At 37.9% G+C, this 17113-nt stretch overlaps 1 protein-coding gene across 5 annotated transcripts in view; it reads left to right on the forward strand.

The window, feature by feature from the left end:
- LOC115245961 (muscle calcium channel subunit alpha-1) overlaps positions 1–17113 on the forward strand; it is a 63516-nt gene that overhangs the window by 13432 nt on the left and 32971 nt on the right. For all 5 annotated transcript variants that reach the window (XR_003885625.1, XM_029824491.1, XM_029824493.1 and 2 more), the window contains exons 2-8: positions 4560–5138; positions 5407–5512; positions 9553–9692; positions 13684–13790; positions 14010–14162; positions 15744–15940; positions 16314–16417. Coding sequence is in view for 4 of the 5 variants with exons in the window: in XM_029824491.1 (XP_029680351.1) it covers positions 4774–5138; positions 5407–5512; positions 9553–9692; positions 13684–13790; positions 14010–14162; positions 15744–15940; positions 16314–16417 (1172 nt within the window). In the remaining variant the exon portion in view is untranslated. The remainder of the gene's footprint in view (positions 1–4559; positions 5139–5406; positions 5513–9552; positions 9693–13683; positions 13791–14009; positions 14163–15743; positions 15941–16313; positions 16418–17113) is intronic.

The raw sequence follows: 17113 nt of genomic DNA on the forward strand, positions 1-17113 counted from the left end.
GAAAGAGAGTGGTTCGACCATCTTGACGAACGCCCGAACATGAATTCTCGGGATAAAAATATTCTCTGGAGAATGCTGCTTCGACAAAACTTCCAAACACGATGCAGCGATGGGAGCAATTATATACCTATGCGCTATATCAAGCGATTCTCGGTCGCGATTGACGGCGTCTCGTTAAAGCGATTTCATCCGGAACGTATTATTCGTGTATGTAAAACGATCGATGCGGTCGCTGCCGCCTCCATGGAATTTTTTCGTCACAAGACAGAAGAATTTTACACCATGTAAACCGCATTTCTCTCTCTTATGATAGGTAGCTCCTTTTATCGTCGATTTATTTGTCATTATTAAATTGTTCCGTATATATGTACGCGAATCATTGAGACCTAGAAAATTCTTAAATTTAAATAAACTAATTAAAAATTATTTTCTAAGAACTTCAATGTGTGTGTGTGGGGGGGGGGGGATAATCTAGTTCGTAGCTCTTTTCCGCAATAAACCCCATATTTAACTATGAATATTTTATTACTCACAATTGACAGATCAAATTCCTTTTAGTAAAACTACAAATTCTAACAAAATATATAATTTTGATTCCGACAAAACTTTCTCAACATGTCATCTATAACTATAACATGATAAAATATATTAAAATAGCTCATTTTTGCAACTTTAATCGCAAATTTCTCAAAATTGCGACATAATGGATGCAATTTGGAATCCGAAATCATTCAACGTCAATAAAACTACAGTAAATAATAACTCTTTTTCTCGTATTTGAAGAAAAAAGGTTATTGTTTGTTGACTGCGCAATTATCTTCAAACAAATATTGCTAGCATTTATGAAATAAATAAACCATGTGAAAAGTGTGTATCTCAATCATATTTCCAATATATATAAATAAAATAACATTCACAAATAATAATAATATGATTATAATTTAGATATTTAAATATTTTAAAACTTTATTGATCTATTATCGATAAATAGTACTTACAAAAAATCTGTGCAACATATATAAACTATTAAAATTCTCAGTTTTTTGTTTCTATCATAACTGTAATCTCGAAAATTAACAGATAATCTCTAAATCAAAATTAACCAAAATTGTCGGTCAGATGTGCCGTAAATTTGATGGAATCAGTAAGCGTGATCGCAATCTCTGAAGAATCGCGGTGGATTTGTACCCTCGACCGTGTCACCAAATCGCGTGAAACATGCAAATCAAGTCTCCCTCCCGCTGCGCTTGAGGGAGAAGGGGGAAAGGGGAAGAAAAGGGGTGAAATGCGCTGGTGAGAATTCACGCGCCTCGACATCTGGGACGGTTTCGGTAACTCGAAATTGTTCGCGATTTCAGCAAATTCCGAAGTTTGCAGAAGCGACTCGATACGAAACGCTATACAGATATACGTCACACATACGCGTACGTAAGTCGCGGACGATAGGATTAGCGGACAATGTCGAGCTGCGGCCGTGATCTTTCAGATAAACGAAGCCGGTATCAAAGGAATAACGGGACGAAATCTCGGGATCAATCTTGGTTAAATGCCACGAACCCGAATGGGAAGGATCATGCTGTTTCTGAATACTTGCCTCGCATCGCACTCTGGATGTGAATTACGTATTAGATTTGATCACTACATATACATATAAATGATTTATGTTATGTTTATTAGTATGGAATACATATACAAAGAACGGAGCATATGTTAATTTTAATTTATCTGATATATTAAATTATTATGCGAGAGAAAAACTTATTTTCATCTTCCTAATTTATATTAATATAAGCATATAAATAGTTATCAATTGATAAGTAATTTTGTTGCGAAAAAAAGGAATAGGAAAAAATCAGAGAAGAAATTCAAAATCTTATCCATGTCACAAGTAGTCTTGATTCTTTTAAATATATGTCTCATTGCTATCTATAAATTTACGCAATCTAGAATCGCGCCCATTGCACTCTATTTCGTCATTCTGAATCACAGGATCCTCTCGATGCGCATCATCATTTTCGCAGAATCGCGAATATAATAATTTATAAATAACATCCCTCTCTATCCAGTCACCCTCGGAAAATATCTTAAATAATTTAAATTATACATTGGCATGTTTTCTCTCTTGTAAAATCGAGGAACTGTGTTGTGAGATGCGCTTGATGTTTATTCTCGAGAACATCGTCTCGTAGACAAAATGACTCGAACGATACGAGGTAAACCGTGAAATATTTTGCGCACAAAATGTATACGATTCGTTACCGAGTATATTTGCGGTCCAAGTTGCGATCGTATCGTGCAAAGAGGCCACCACAGCAGAGGCGATTAAAACACAAGTTTACAAGTGTCGCGACACCAGGCACGGGAACGCGAGAGAAACTCGCCCGCGTAGGTAGAGCTTTCTAGTATTTAGGCTCACTAAATATAGCACAACTCGGCTATAAATCCCAGGGCTCCCTAGTCTCTCTCGCAGCCGACGTTTCCTTCGGACGACTGACGGTCGTTTCGTATACCATTGTATCGACAGATAAAATATGGTGGATCTCTATATAAGTGCAAAAATCAATTGATTTTTTTTTTTTTTTTTTTTTTTTTTAATAAGTTAGGAAAGCCTATGGAATGAGAAAAGAATGAATTTAATAATAAAATGATAATAAAATTATGTATATATATGATGCAACTAAATATATTTTTGATTGTATGAATCTTTGTCAATTTTTAAATATTTATTGATTATTTATAATTAATAAAGGGGATTACAGGGAATTATTTTCAATATCTGTGTCATTTATTTATTAAAAGCATGATCTTTAAAATTTGAAAAACTTGAAGCACTTAAAATGATCATTAAACCCTCAAAAATATAGTTATCTGTTGCAGAATTATCTTACCGCTAGAGAATCGATTTCAAATAAAATGCCTTTTGCGGATTTGCAACGTAGATTTACGGAAAGAATCGTCCGATTGATCACGTCGAAAATCAGGTCTTAAAATCAGGTTTCGTAAACTCCGTCTGCACGGCAAGAAAATCAATCGAAAACTCGACATGCTCGTTAATCGCAAAGAATTTGTCCGCGTAACAGCAATCTCCATGAACAATTTATTGTACGCGATAGTAGAATTACGGAGTCGGGAAAGCATCGACCGTAATATACTGTAACACGAATGTTTCAACAGATTTCTATCGCGAATAATTGTCATGTTACCACGTACGATCTGCGTGTAATTTACATGCGGCTTTGGTCGCTTCCGGGACTTGGAAGGGGCGGAATAAATGTGCCATTAGAGTGCTCGATAATTTTTCACTGTTCCAGTAATTTCGCACAATTTATGATGACTCACATCTTATAACGACTAACATCTTCTTTCGCATCTTCGTTAATGTGAAATGAATATAAAGTTTATTTTTATAATGCTAAGAAAACGATTATTATCATTAATATAAAATATCTATAGTTAAAAAACTAAAAGAGAAGAATATAATTTAAAATATTTCCTATATCGTTTGAAAAATAAAAACTGGAAGTATTAGAATTTATTCTAGAAAGCTAAAAGAATAATTAATCTTATTATTCTATCAATAGCGTAACAAATTTTCGATCGCTTCGAATGTTTTTCACAAAATTGAGAGAAATAAACGAGCTGATTCTCGGGGGAAAAAAACCTGCAGTTGATAGGTAGCGCCGAGATCGTAGAAAAGCTGCCCCCAAATAATCGTCGTTGTGTTGAATTCTTTTCATTCAGTAGCCTTGTTATTTTTTTATTGCACCCATGGTGCAATCGAAAGGCTTCGCGCTATGCATTATCCCTCTTAAATTGAGGAGGAGGACAAGGCTGCACAACCCCCGCTGCATTATATACATTGCTTCTACTCGGTGGATTTGCACCATCAAAGGTATAATTGCGTCGTTTGAGACTGGAATATTCTCGAATTGCCTGGGATATCTCGTTTTTCGCATAAAAGGCGTAGGCGTGGGATCGCCAGCTTTACGTGCGCTATTCTCTTCTCTATATCAATATATATGTATGTATAATCTACTCTTTCTTCCAGCAGCGTCATATGCGTTTTGTCTAAATAATCGTGTTCGATGTCGAATAAACGTTGGAGACTATAAATTTATTTATTATTCGCGATACAAAAAATATGCTCGTTTAATTAGACAAGTTACAATACACGAAAAATGATCGTAACATTTATATATTAGCAGCTTCAAAGTAATATAGCATATCATGGAACAATTCACTCTTCTGACTGTGATTTACAAAAAATTTAAATATTAAAATTGCGTTCATATTACTTTCAAATATATCAACTGAAAATTGGATGTAACATTTTCGAAAATATGATATTTATCTACGCGTTTCGAGAACATTTTCGCGAGAGTGCACATCAATTCGCGTTCGTGAATGTATCGCGGCGTTAGTTCATGAATAATTACAATTTATAAAGTACTCACCGCGATGCACATTTGCCGTTAGGGCCGAAAGGGTTCTCACTCTCTCTCTCTCTCTCTCTCTCTCTTTCTCTTTCTCTCTCATGAACCTCGACCTTTCAACCGCAGGTCACGGAGGGAGCTTCGTAGCAGTCCAGTGCCGTAGCATGCCGGCGAGCTGCAGCGCGTGGTGGGGCGACTCTGAGACACCGCGTCGATCGGCGTCGATCGCCTCCATCTGCTTGGCCGAGCAGCAATCGCTGGTGCGTCGCCGCAGGAGAAGAAGAAGAAGACGTGATCGTCGTCGTAGCACGGGAAGCACGGAGCTCGACACCAGCGACCGATGAGCGCGGGGGGGGATGGGGGCTCGGCGTTGGGCCCACCTGCCCGGCTGCCTGGGGCCCAGCCGACTGCCGCGACCCCCTCCACCGCGACCCCCCCCATTGTCGGCCAGCAATCAATCGTCGGTGGTGTCGGTGGCGTGCCGGATGCCGCACAGTTGGCGAACGCGCATCATCAATCGCCACCGCCGCCCCCGCAGTCGCAGACGGGCCCCGCCGGGGCCACCGGCGCTGCCTCCAAGTCGGCCCAGAAGAGGCCCGTCAGACGGGGTGGCAAGCCGCCGCCCGACAGGCCCGTCCGGGCGCTCTTCTGCCTGGCCCTCACGAACCCTCTTAGGAAGATGTGCATCAGCGTCGTGGAATGGAAGTATCCTTTGCTCTTGCGAGATTAAAAAAATAACAGCTATGCGACGCGACGGAGAATTGAAGATCAAAGTTTGGCAAACCGATATTTACGCGCTCTGACTTTAATAACTGCGCGTTAATCCCTCTTCCTTAGGCTGACCCTAATTCGAGTTCGGATAATGTCGGGGTTAATATTGGCGATGATTTCCGACGATGGAAAGGATTAACGCGCGAACGATCACCCTTATATTTTCCTTAATTCGCACGATTTTATCAATGTCATTTCGCAGACCTTTCGAGTGGCTCATCCTTATGACGATATTTGCGAACTGTGTCGCTTTGGCCGTCTATACGCCGTATCCTTATGGCGATTCCAACTTGACCAATCAGTACTTGGTGAGTACTTGATATATTTTTTATTATCACTTTTACTTTCTAGAGTATTTATAGAAACTTTAGAGAGATTTTATTTTTGTAAAAAAGATTTTTATTAAATAAAATTATTAGTTTTTTTTTTTCGTCGAGGGACTTCCCTTAAATAAAAACAGAAATTGAATAATCTAGCGCGCGCGTGTGTGTGTATGTATTATTTTATAACGCGCATCTATATTTAAGTAAAAATAGGAACCTCGAAAGAGACTAAAAATAATCGCGAGCAAACGGCAATCATCCCGTTATGAAAGGCGTCACCGGGAATCCCTTTGTGCGATTTCACTGAATGCGAAATAAAGCAATTTTACCAATCGTGATATATATATATATATGTACATATATACACAATATGTATATATGTATGTGCCTAAATCGATAAGTGGCCTCATGCAACAATAAGAGAGTAGCGGTCCCGTTCAACGAACCACGCGAACCTCTATCGAGTTATCGATTTCGAAACAGCACTGACGGGGTTGGTGGTATGAAACTTATTCGAGCTGAACGTTCAATAATTGTTCAATCTTGCTCGAGATCGGCGTGCATGGCACCCTGGGCGCTATAATTGGAAGGCGCAGTTTCACATGTAGGCCGCTGTAGCGCGAGGATTAATCGAGGATACTCCTTTCTTCCCTTCCCCCCTCCCTCGGGTGTCGGAAATGACTTCAAAAGTCATTCATAGTTATCAATATCGAAAGCCGCTCGAGCTCATTCACAGATAAGACTTGCGACATTCGGCTCAGCATCGTTTCAGCTTCGCATCAAAACTTGCGAAATTACTTATGCACGATGAGAAACGGCTCGCGTGTTAGCAGCAACTCGAAATTAAGTTTTACGTCGTATTATGCACGTACTAAAGTAGGATCGGCGTGTCGTGTCTCACCAAAGGGTGCGACATCGTTTTGCGTCATTCAAAGGCATCCCTTGCGCGCTAATTGATATCGAGAGGAAACTTCATTGAGATTGGACTAACGGAAAATTCGCGGAAAACTATCCGTATAAACGTGAAGTGAACTATATAGGTCTGTTAAATTAATAAATATGCAGAAAGATAGCAAAAACGTCATAAATTAAGAGTAAATAATAAATGACACGTGTAAGCGAAATTTGTAAAAAATCCTAAATTAAATAATTAGTAGAGTAAATGCAAAAAGAGATGCAAGAGACACAAATCATGTAAAGTGACTTAGAAAACAGGCAGATTTCACTCTTTCGTTAAAATTATATATTAATTTATTTTTTGCATTTTCTTATTTTTTTTCTGTCTCTCTCTATGTCATTCTTTGAGCATTCCTCTCTGAAAACCAGGGAACGGAAAACAACGCCTCCGGGAGAGATTCGCGAATTTAGTCGCAAACTCCAAAAAGTCGCAACTTTTAAGATCGATCTCTCTAGATCTTCTTTAAAAACTTCCAACTTTTTCATTCGCCGCCCGATACTCAATCGAGATAAAACTCCGACAACTGTGATATCTTTTATCACCACAAGATTATGAAACTATATCAAAAATTTGCAATACACACGTCGCTCCATATATGTATGTGTGTGAAAACATTTTTATGAATATCCGTTAATTTTCAAAAATAAAATAACAGAAAAAGATTTATTTTTTTTTGGTCTTGAACATAAAAAATCATGCTCACAGAAAGAAAGTAGTACTTAATATTTAAATATGAAATTATTTTTTCTCATTAATATATACACATATATAATATATTTAAAAATATTTCAGTGGTAAAGATTTTGCGATCAAACATCGCGTTTATAAAGTAGTCTCACATACAAAATTCCATACAAGTGCTAACTAGTGCATGCAGCACTCAAAGCGCAAATATATGGCGTAAATCAAACAGTCTAATCTCTCATACAGCATGAAATATTCGTTAGACCCGAACACGATCTGGCATTTAATATCGCAGCGGCGGATCTATTATTCGGCAGGAACATTTGCGAAATATCTACGGTCCTGGCCTTACCACCTGCTCTTTCCGTATTTCGCCCACGCGGTAGCCAATGTGTTAATCCTCATGTGAGTAAGAAAACTGTGCGTGATACAAATGCATTTTCTAATGAGAGCCGATTTAATAATGGAACGCATATGAAGCGTATTTTAATGAGAAGATCAACAATTAGTTAAAACAATCTAATTTATTAGAACGGTCTTTAGAGAATAAAGTTGACAAGTATATGAGATGCAAAAAAATTTATCACGTGATTAATATATATTTCACTTTTATTTCACTCGAACATATTTGTTAAATCAACGAACTATAACGAATTTTTATAAAAGAACTCTTAAAATAATAAAGAATACTTTCCGATCTGAAAAAATAATAAAGTAATAATTTACAAAAGCAAATTCTTGAAAATCATGCTATAAATTTGTCTAAAGTGCCAGACGTTCGTATATCTTCCAAAAAGAAAAATAAATTCGTAATAAAAGAAATAATAAAGTATTAAAAAGGAGAGCGAGTGAACAGGGAAGAGAAAGAGAGAGAGAGAGAGAGAGAGAGAGAGAGAAAGATAGAGTGAGAAACAACGCGATCCGTCAAAACTTTGGGAACTTTCTACACAACTTTGCGCCCTCAAAGTCACGTAACGGCGCCCACGTGTCATGCATCGGCGAGCAATACGAACGATATAATGTGCGCTCGAGCTTATTTCAGCGAACCGATAATCGATCGATTTCGGAAATTAGACGCAATGGATGCCGCGCAGAGGGGGAGAGAGAGAGAGAGAGAGAGAGAGAGAGAGAGATAGCGAGAATTCGTGTCCTCTCTCTGTGATCGTGTATCCGCACCTTTCAACTTCCCCTTTAACGTCCACCATACCCCCTGTATATCTTCTCTCTTCGTACGGCAGCTTTTTTCCCCACCTCTAATGTGTAGCGAGCGAGCGTTCTCTCTTCGGCCTTATTTTTAACCCTCCGCTTCTTCCTTTTGTTTCGCCTGTTTTTCTCACCAAGGCCTATACCGTTCTTCTCCCCCCTTCCTCCCCTTTCCTGTAACCGCAACCATGCCATGCGTCGATTAATCCTTTTGCGCGATAGCTGGCGATGCTGTTGATACTGCTGCCTATGAATCACTCTAATGAGGGGGATGATCAACGTCGAAAAGTTAGTCTTAAATTCACATTTTCTAAGACACGTGTTTACTTTTGCATTTTTTGTACAATTAAAAGATACTATTAATTTCTTAAGAATTGTGGTCATTTTCTGTTTTATAAATGTATTCCGTGAAAATTACATCAGACTTTTTTGCTATGTCGCAATCGTGAGTTTATTAATTTTTATCATTCATGTATATATAATTTCAATTACCCGTCACTTGTAAAATATGATATGGTAAAAGTTTAAGAGTGTTATACAGTTTTGCGGCTTACATGGTAAGTAATTAATTCCGCGACTTGATAATGAGTTGATCAAAGTTTCGAAATTTGGAGAGACTGCCTTCCGCTAAAGTCTCTTTGCTCCTTTAAACTAACCGCGGCGGAGTAAAGTTAAAGAGATATTAAAACAAAAAAAGAAAAAGACAAGAAAATAGCAACAGGTTATTCGTTCTATAGAGAAAAAAAAGACGCGAGTGTTCACAAGTTCCATGTAAAAAATATCGGCGCGAGTTGACACCCTCTTCTGTATAAATGGCGATCACGTTCTCGTCGTAACTCGTCGTAATCCAACTGCAACGCGACGCTCGTGCTTTAAATGTTTAACGTCCGTGTGCGCGTTTGCGCAAAACATTGTCTTCTCGAGCTCGTTTTTAATTGCAATTCGCCGCAATTTGTTCCCGTTGCTTTCAATTACCCTCGCTTGACGAACGTGTCCCGCGGCCAAATTGCGGCAATGCATCTTATCGCTCGATACTTATCAATCGTAGCCTCTTTCCAATTATTTTATTGAGAATAAAATCCTGTTTGTAACTTTTGCTTTGGATGCTCTTTTAGAATCGACGCTAATAAGTATATCTTTTCCTATTTTTTACGACAATTTTTCTTACGTTATGTTGCAGGAAAAGATAGAGTACATTTTTCTTGTGATTTTTACGGCGGAGTGCGTGATGAAGATCATAGCTTATGGCTTTGTCGCTCATCCGGGAGCTTATCTCCGCAACGGTTGGAACTTGCTGGATTTCACGATAGTCGTAATTGGGTGAGTACATCAGTTTAATAAATCTCCACATTTATTTAATGTTTTGTCCACAGAAAAGTGAAGAATCGATTTTAATTCATGAAAAAAATTGAAAGAAATTTATTGCAATTTTTATTCTGATAGAATTAAATTCACGGATAAAATATTTTTATTTATTACATTTACAAACTCAATATATTGTAAATCGGATTTGCTCTAATTGAATTAAATTAATATTAGAATTAAATACGTTAGCGAATTTCTTATCCGATATATCTTCATTTACTAACACATTTTTAAAAGAAGCTAAGCGCTTCTCTAAGCTAAGGATATCTTTCTCCTTAAATATCCGTCTCTTTTTATTTGAATTTTCTAACGAAAAATCGGTTAAAGATCGAGCACTTACGACGTTTCAATGTTACACTCGGCGTTTGTTTTCTGATAAAGTCGTTTTCCTCCGAATTCGACGAGCGAGAGTCAATAAAGGTATATATAACATCTAACAACTTGTATCAATTGCAAGCTAATTGGATCAATGTCGATGTAATCGATAGTGCGTGGTGATCATATACACTTAGCCGTTGGATAGTTTGCATCTGTTAATGTTTTCCCACACACAATATCGATAACGTCCACCAAAATTCACGAATGGCAATGGCAAATCACATAACTCGATTACCTTGGAATATTCGCTTGGCGATCAATATTGAACATTAATATTAAAAATATAGGAATAAGTTATTTTCGCAACTCAATATATTAAAAAAATTCAAATATAATTATACATAATTATACATAATATAAAAAAAATATATAAGATAATTTTATACATATTATGGGGATGGAGAAAGAGAGGGGAGAAAAAATTATCGATTACTGTTTCATACAACAGTATCATAAAAAGCCCTTTCTAGCAAGCTTAAACATTTATAAGAGTTGGAGAGGCGAGTCTTATAAATACTAAAGCAATTTCTTACTATATACTGATTATGCAGGAAGCACCTGAACAAAGTTACTCTCTTCGAAGTTATCGGAGTATTTTCATGTTTTCGCGTATGCATTAAAAAGCCAGCGAACGTAAGTTAAAAAGGCGAAAAATTGTAAAACTTTACACTTCATTTTATAAAAAAGAGCGCGCGGGCATCTAAAGCTGCGAAGTTGATGAAATTGATTCGAGATTGATTCACAAACAAAAACCGATTCCTCGGTATATTTCGCGGAGCGTAATCGTTCCCGGAAGAAAGAAAGGAAGGAAGGAAGGAAATCGAAAAATCTTGGTCGCGATCGGCGCAACCGAACATCGTACTCGGATTATTACACGCACTAAGGCGGGTTAGAGAATTAATTTGTGATATAATCTGGGCGTGCTCGAGCGATCGGGCAACGTAATGTCGCGACTCATGCGTGTAAATCAAATCCGGCCCGGTATAACAACGTGCGCACGATCGGTGATTGAAAATTCATGAGCGCCGTTCAAGTCTCGATAATACTCCCAATAGGTCTGTCCCCCTCTTTACACGGTGGTCGAGCGCCGATCGAGTTTCCATCGTAATTAATATCTCGGCAAATTGCTTCTACACGCGGAGAATTTGTACTCGCGACTATTGACGCGTAAATTGGTGTTGAGATAATTTTCGGAAAATACGTACTTTCATCTCGAAAATCATAAAAGATGCGACATCGCGTATTTTCGATATTTCGTGAAAATATTCTGATTCCGTTCTCTTTCAGAAGTTCCGCGGATAGAAAAGTATTAAAAATCGCGATTATCCCGGTATCATAATCCATCCGCGCCAGAATTCCGATACATGACCCTTATATGCATCTATTACTACTACAATATATCACGTACGCGCTATATATACATGACGTAAATAATGGTACCCTATTTACGCGATCACATCGATTTTTACAGAGTAAAAAGATGAGAGAGAAGCCGCCAGACACACGCACGCATGTTATATAAAAATGAGAAATTGACAAGCAGAGCATATCGAAATCAAACCTTCCTCGCGCTGTTTCCTCCGGTTAATGATCCGCGATCGCCGTGACGCGAATTTATTTATTCCGCGTGAAGGATTGTTCGCGAAAATCTATCCCGGATTATGGCGTTTCGTATCGACAAGCGTAACTATGTACCTATTTTCGCTGGACCGAAAAATGGCAAGGCGAAGGAAGGGGATTTGGCGAGGGACTCTGAGGGAGAACTCCCAGCTTAGCCTCTTAACACACTTTACGCCGGGACAGCTATTTTAGATATGATTCAACCGCGAGACGCGGACACGAAACTAACGTCTAATTATTATTAGCGCGAGGGACGCGCGCGCGCGCGATTTGCATGCCGCACGGCAAACAGCTGATTCACGGGAATGCGTAAAATAGCGGGTGGACGTCGCCGGGCCCGGGCGATACAAAAAGATGCGTCGAGATGCGACGAGGAAGAGAGAAAAAACAAATTCACGCAAACTCATGTCCCAAGCTTCTTTTCGATAAAGTTACACAACTTTTTTTCTTCTAGTTTTTTTTTGCTTATCTCTGTGTAAAGTAAGAATTAATTTATATCAGATTATATTAATTGATACATTGTGGTTATATATATATATTCTTTATGTTCTATCATTTTCATATAAATATACAGCATCGTAAAGAATCGCCAGTGTTAATCTCTAAATAATCAATTAGAATAATTGTGCTTTCACTAATTAAAATTTATAATAATTATTTTTATGACATGCTAGATATTTCTTTACCCTATATTTATGTGTACTATTTGTATGAAAATTAATTATATTTTCGGAAAATACGTACTTTCATCTCGAAAATCATAAAAGATGCGACATCGCGTATTTTCGATATTTCGTGAAAATATTCTGATTCCGTTCTCTTTCAGAAGTTCCGCGGATAGAAAAGTATTAAAAATCGCGATTATCCCGGTATCATAATCCATCCGCGCCAGAATTCCGATACATGACCCTTATATGCATCTATTACTACTACAATATATCACGTACGCGCTATATATACATGACGTAAATAATGGTACCCTATTTACGCGATCACATCGATTTTTACAGAGTAAAAAGATGAGAGAGAAGCCGCCAGACACACGCACGCATGTTATATAAAAATGAGAAATTGACAAGCAGAGCATATCGAAATCAAACCTTCCTCGCGCTGTTTCCTCCGGTTAATGATCCGCGATCGCCGTGACGCGAATTTATTTATTCCGCGTGAAGGATTGTTCGCGAAAATCTATCCCGGATTATGGCGTTTCGTATCGACAAGCGTAACTATGTACCTATTTTCGCTAGACGCACGCTTCGCGTAGAACCAACGTGATGCGATGCTTCCTCTCCCGCCTGATAACTTTATCGCTCTCGGTTAACGACACGGCGAATCGATCCGTCTTAATGTCCCGCGGGAGAGAACATGCGCATCCACATCTTTCTCTCTTTCTCTTCTACCCTCCGAATCGACCGTTATGCAAGGGCCATTATTCAAATGACATGCAGCCTAATGTACGAGGAAAATGCAGTCGTCGGTAACATTCGAAATTGTCTCATCGGGCGAGATCATTTCCTTCCGGTTGGCGGATTTATTCGGTTCGCTTCGTTTGCGATAACGTCATAAACTTCGCGGTATGTTGAATATTTGCGGAAACGATAATTTAAAAACGTGACGTCAAGAAAAAAAAAAAAATTAATTGGTACCAGACATGTAATAATTTCGGGGAAGGGTATCTAAAAAAAAAAAAAAAGATCGCGATATCTCTCGTTTATTTAAGAGATATTTAAGGGAGGAGAGCTTCCTTCTCCTTCTTTTATGCCTCATAAATGCCGCCATACGGCGTTGATAATACTATTAGCCTTGGCACAGAAAGCTCTTTTCTTCAGGGACAAATTATCTTCTGGGAAAATGACTTTCATGCCTACGTTATAAAGTCTTAATTTTATCATCAAGTCGTTAATCCTTGCCTGCTGTATAGAAAATTTTTTTGCGTTTCTCTTTGTAGGATGATAAGCACGGTGCTGATGATTATTATGAAGGAGGGTTTCGACATCAAGGCCTTAAGGGCGTTTCGTGTTCTACGTCCTCTCAGGCTGGTTTCCGGTGTTCCAAGTAAGACTTTTCGCTCAAAATATCGATTTTGTCGCGAGTAACATCAAGAAAATAAGCTAATTAAATTCAATTTGGACACAATTTATAAAATGTTAAAATAATCATAGTTATTTCGCTGGAATATGTTATTTAATTGTTTAAAGATTTAATAATAATTAATGTATGAGAGAAACGCGCACGCATAATTGATAGAGATAAATTGATTCGTCATCTATGTAGGTCTTCAGGTGGTCCTAAACTCTATTTTGAGGGCGATGGTACCACTTTTGCACATTGCTTTATTAGTTCTCTTCGTCATCATCATTTACGCCATCATCGGCCTCGAGCTGTTCTCCGGAAAGATGCACAAAACATGCAGGCACAACATAACTGGTAAGTGCACGTTCCAGAATTGCTACGTGCCCTGATAAAAATTTAACGGATAACGTGCTTGGCAACTCTCACGATGGCGAGCGTATCGCGGATCGATGTTTGTGCGCGGACACTCTCAAATTTATTAAATTTTGGATCTCTCTCTGATTCAGATATTCGGTTAAGAAATTCAATTTAGATATTATCTTATATAATGTTATTTTATATAACTAATTTATTTGCCATATATAACTAAAAATTAACAATATTTCCGAAAATCTCTCTAAACTCTTTATTAAATCTAAACTAACAATAAATTTAAATAAATAAATATATAATATATAGAATTTATATAGTACACATAATATATATCTCAAGGACATTATTCTTTCATTTGAAAAAAATTGAGAAATTTGTCTGTATTCGTCCGTCATAAAGAATTAACGAGAAGTTAAAATGCGGAATGTTCCTTGGATCTGTTAGATTATTTAGGAATCGCGTAGATCTTGGTAAGGTTCATTCCCGTGGGATTCGACGAAAAAATCGGATACGTTGGGACCGAAAAATAACAAGACGAAGGAAGGGGATTTGGCGAGGGACTCTGAGGGAGAACTCCCAGCTTAGCCTCTTAACACACTTTACGCCGGGACAGCTATTTTAGATATGATTCAACCGCGAGACGCGGACACGAAACTAACGTCTAATTATTATTAGCGCGAGGGACGCGCGCGCGCGCGATTTGCATGCCGCACGGCAAACAGCTGATTCACGGGAATGCGTAAAATAGCGGGTGGACGTCGCCGGGCCCGGGCGATACAAAAAGATGCGTCGAGATGCGACGAGGAAGAGAGAAAAAACAAATTCACGCAAACTCATGTCCCAAGCTTCTTTTCGATAAAGTTACACAACTTTTTTTCTTCTAGTTTTTTTTTGCTTATCTCTGTGTAAAGTAAGAATTAATTTATATCAGATTATATTAATTGATACATTGTGGTTATATATATATATTCTTTATGTTCTATCATTTTCATATAAATATACAGCATCGTAAAGAATCGCCAGTGTTAATCTCTAAATAATCAATTAGAATAATTGTGCTTTCACTAATTAAAATTTATAATAATTATTTTTATGACATGCTAGATATTTCTTTACCCTATATTTATGTGTACTATTTGTATGAAAATTAATTATATTCATTATTTTAATTTGATAAGAGATCCAGATACGATTTGCCGTGTTAGATGAGTTGGCTCAAGTGTATTTAAAGTTTAACGAAGCAACGGGCTTAATGAAGCTCCTTTAATTGACCTATGTGCCGGAGAAGCACGAGACAGAAAGATCGATAAATCGCGTTAGCGAAGGAGAAAAAGTGTTAGTCTCGAGCCACTTTGCATAAATATACGTATAGAGAGTAGTAATATACAGTAATGTGCAAACATTTTAACGGTGTATTACGACAAACATTAAACTCGTTGCTCTCGGAATCAATTAGAAGTTTTTAAGGCCGTGCGCTTATACACGGAGGCCAATCTTATTACGGCTCCGCAGCCGCCGTTTATCCCGCCTGGATTAAAAATTCGTTTCCCCTTTGTATCGCAGATGAGATAATGGACGATCCGCATCCTTGCGGCGACATGGGCTACCAGTGCTCTGCCTACGGATCCGATTACTATTGCAGCAAACAATTCTGGGAGGGTCCCAACTACGGTATCACGAATTTCGACAATTTTGGATTGGCTATGCTCACCGTCTTCCAATGTGTCACTCTTGAAGGATGGACGGATGTGCTTTATCATGTAAAATCTCCCATACGCGATATCTCTTGTCAAACGAAATTTTCACGGAGAAAACGTAGACTCACGTTATACTTGAACAGGATATCTACTCGAATTTCGTAAAAAAATTTTTTAAGAATGATTCTGATCTAATTCTCCAAATATTTTTGTTCAAAATTTCAGGTAAAATTAGAGAATGTTTAGACGCGAGTTTTTTTATTGTGTGCGTTTTTTTTTATGATTCCTACTCATACAATCAAGAGGGAGAAATAAAGAATCTAGCAGTGAGTCTATTAATTTTACGTGTAAATCAAAATTAATCAATCATCGAGAACCAGTTTCCCAAGATCAGTTTTTCATATTTATCATCATTCTATAATTGCGTTTTATTTAGATCGAGGATGCGATGGGGAGCTCATGGCAGTGGATATATTTCATCTCGATGGTCATCCTCGGAGCTTTCTTCGTGATGAATCTGATTCTCGGTGTGTTGTCCGGGTAAGTGTCGGAAAAAATTTTACTGCGCAAGATATCTTTATCGCGATAAATAAGAGAATTTTAAAAAGAAAATACGCGGTTCTTACTTAATTCATTATATCTTATAAAATATTGAGAATGATAATTTTCAATATTATATGTATTTCATCTAAACGTAAATATGCAGATGTAACGATACCAGTCTCGATCCTTTCGAAAGATATAACCCATTGGCTTGCGATATCTATCCTCGTGGAGTTTTACAATTCTCCATGAGGGGACGAGATAAAAATATCTTTTTCTTAGGTTCATACACATGTACACACGCACACACTTCGTTGCGTATCGATAAAGGATGCGCGGCTAATCGAGGCGTGAAAACGATATCGATGATAAGCGCGATTTAACTTCCTTCCCTTTTTACGTTTTATCCATCGCTTAACGCACAACACGCGCAAAAACACTGTCATTATCGGAAAGACCGCAACACACATGTTCGAAATACGTTTCATGTAGACTACTCGAAAATTATCCAGTCAAAATGTCAATGGGATGTTTTAAGTGTGCTTGCTTTCTCGGAGAAGTGATAAAGAAATCGGAAAAACGTAATTAAAATCTTCCTTGATTCGATTTGTGTGAATAGAATCTTATAGGCTAAAATTCATGTCGCCGAACGAAAACTTTTAATCGGAATGCGCTTTCATCAAGAGAAGCGTT

Source organism: Formica exsecta, unplaced genomic scaffold, assembly GCF_003651465.1.
Source record: "Formica exsecta isolate Colony F162 unplaced genomic scaffold, ASM365146v1 scaffold138, whole genome shotgun sequence".
Taxonomy (NCBI): domain Eukaryota; kingdom Metazoa; phylum Arthropoda; class Insecta; order Hymenoptera; family Formicidae; genus Formica; species Formica exsecta.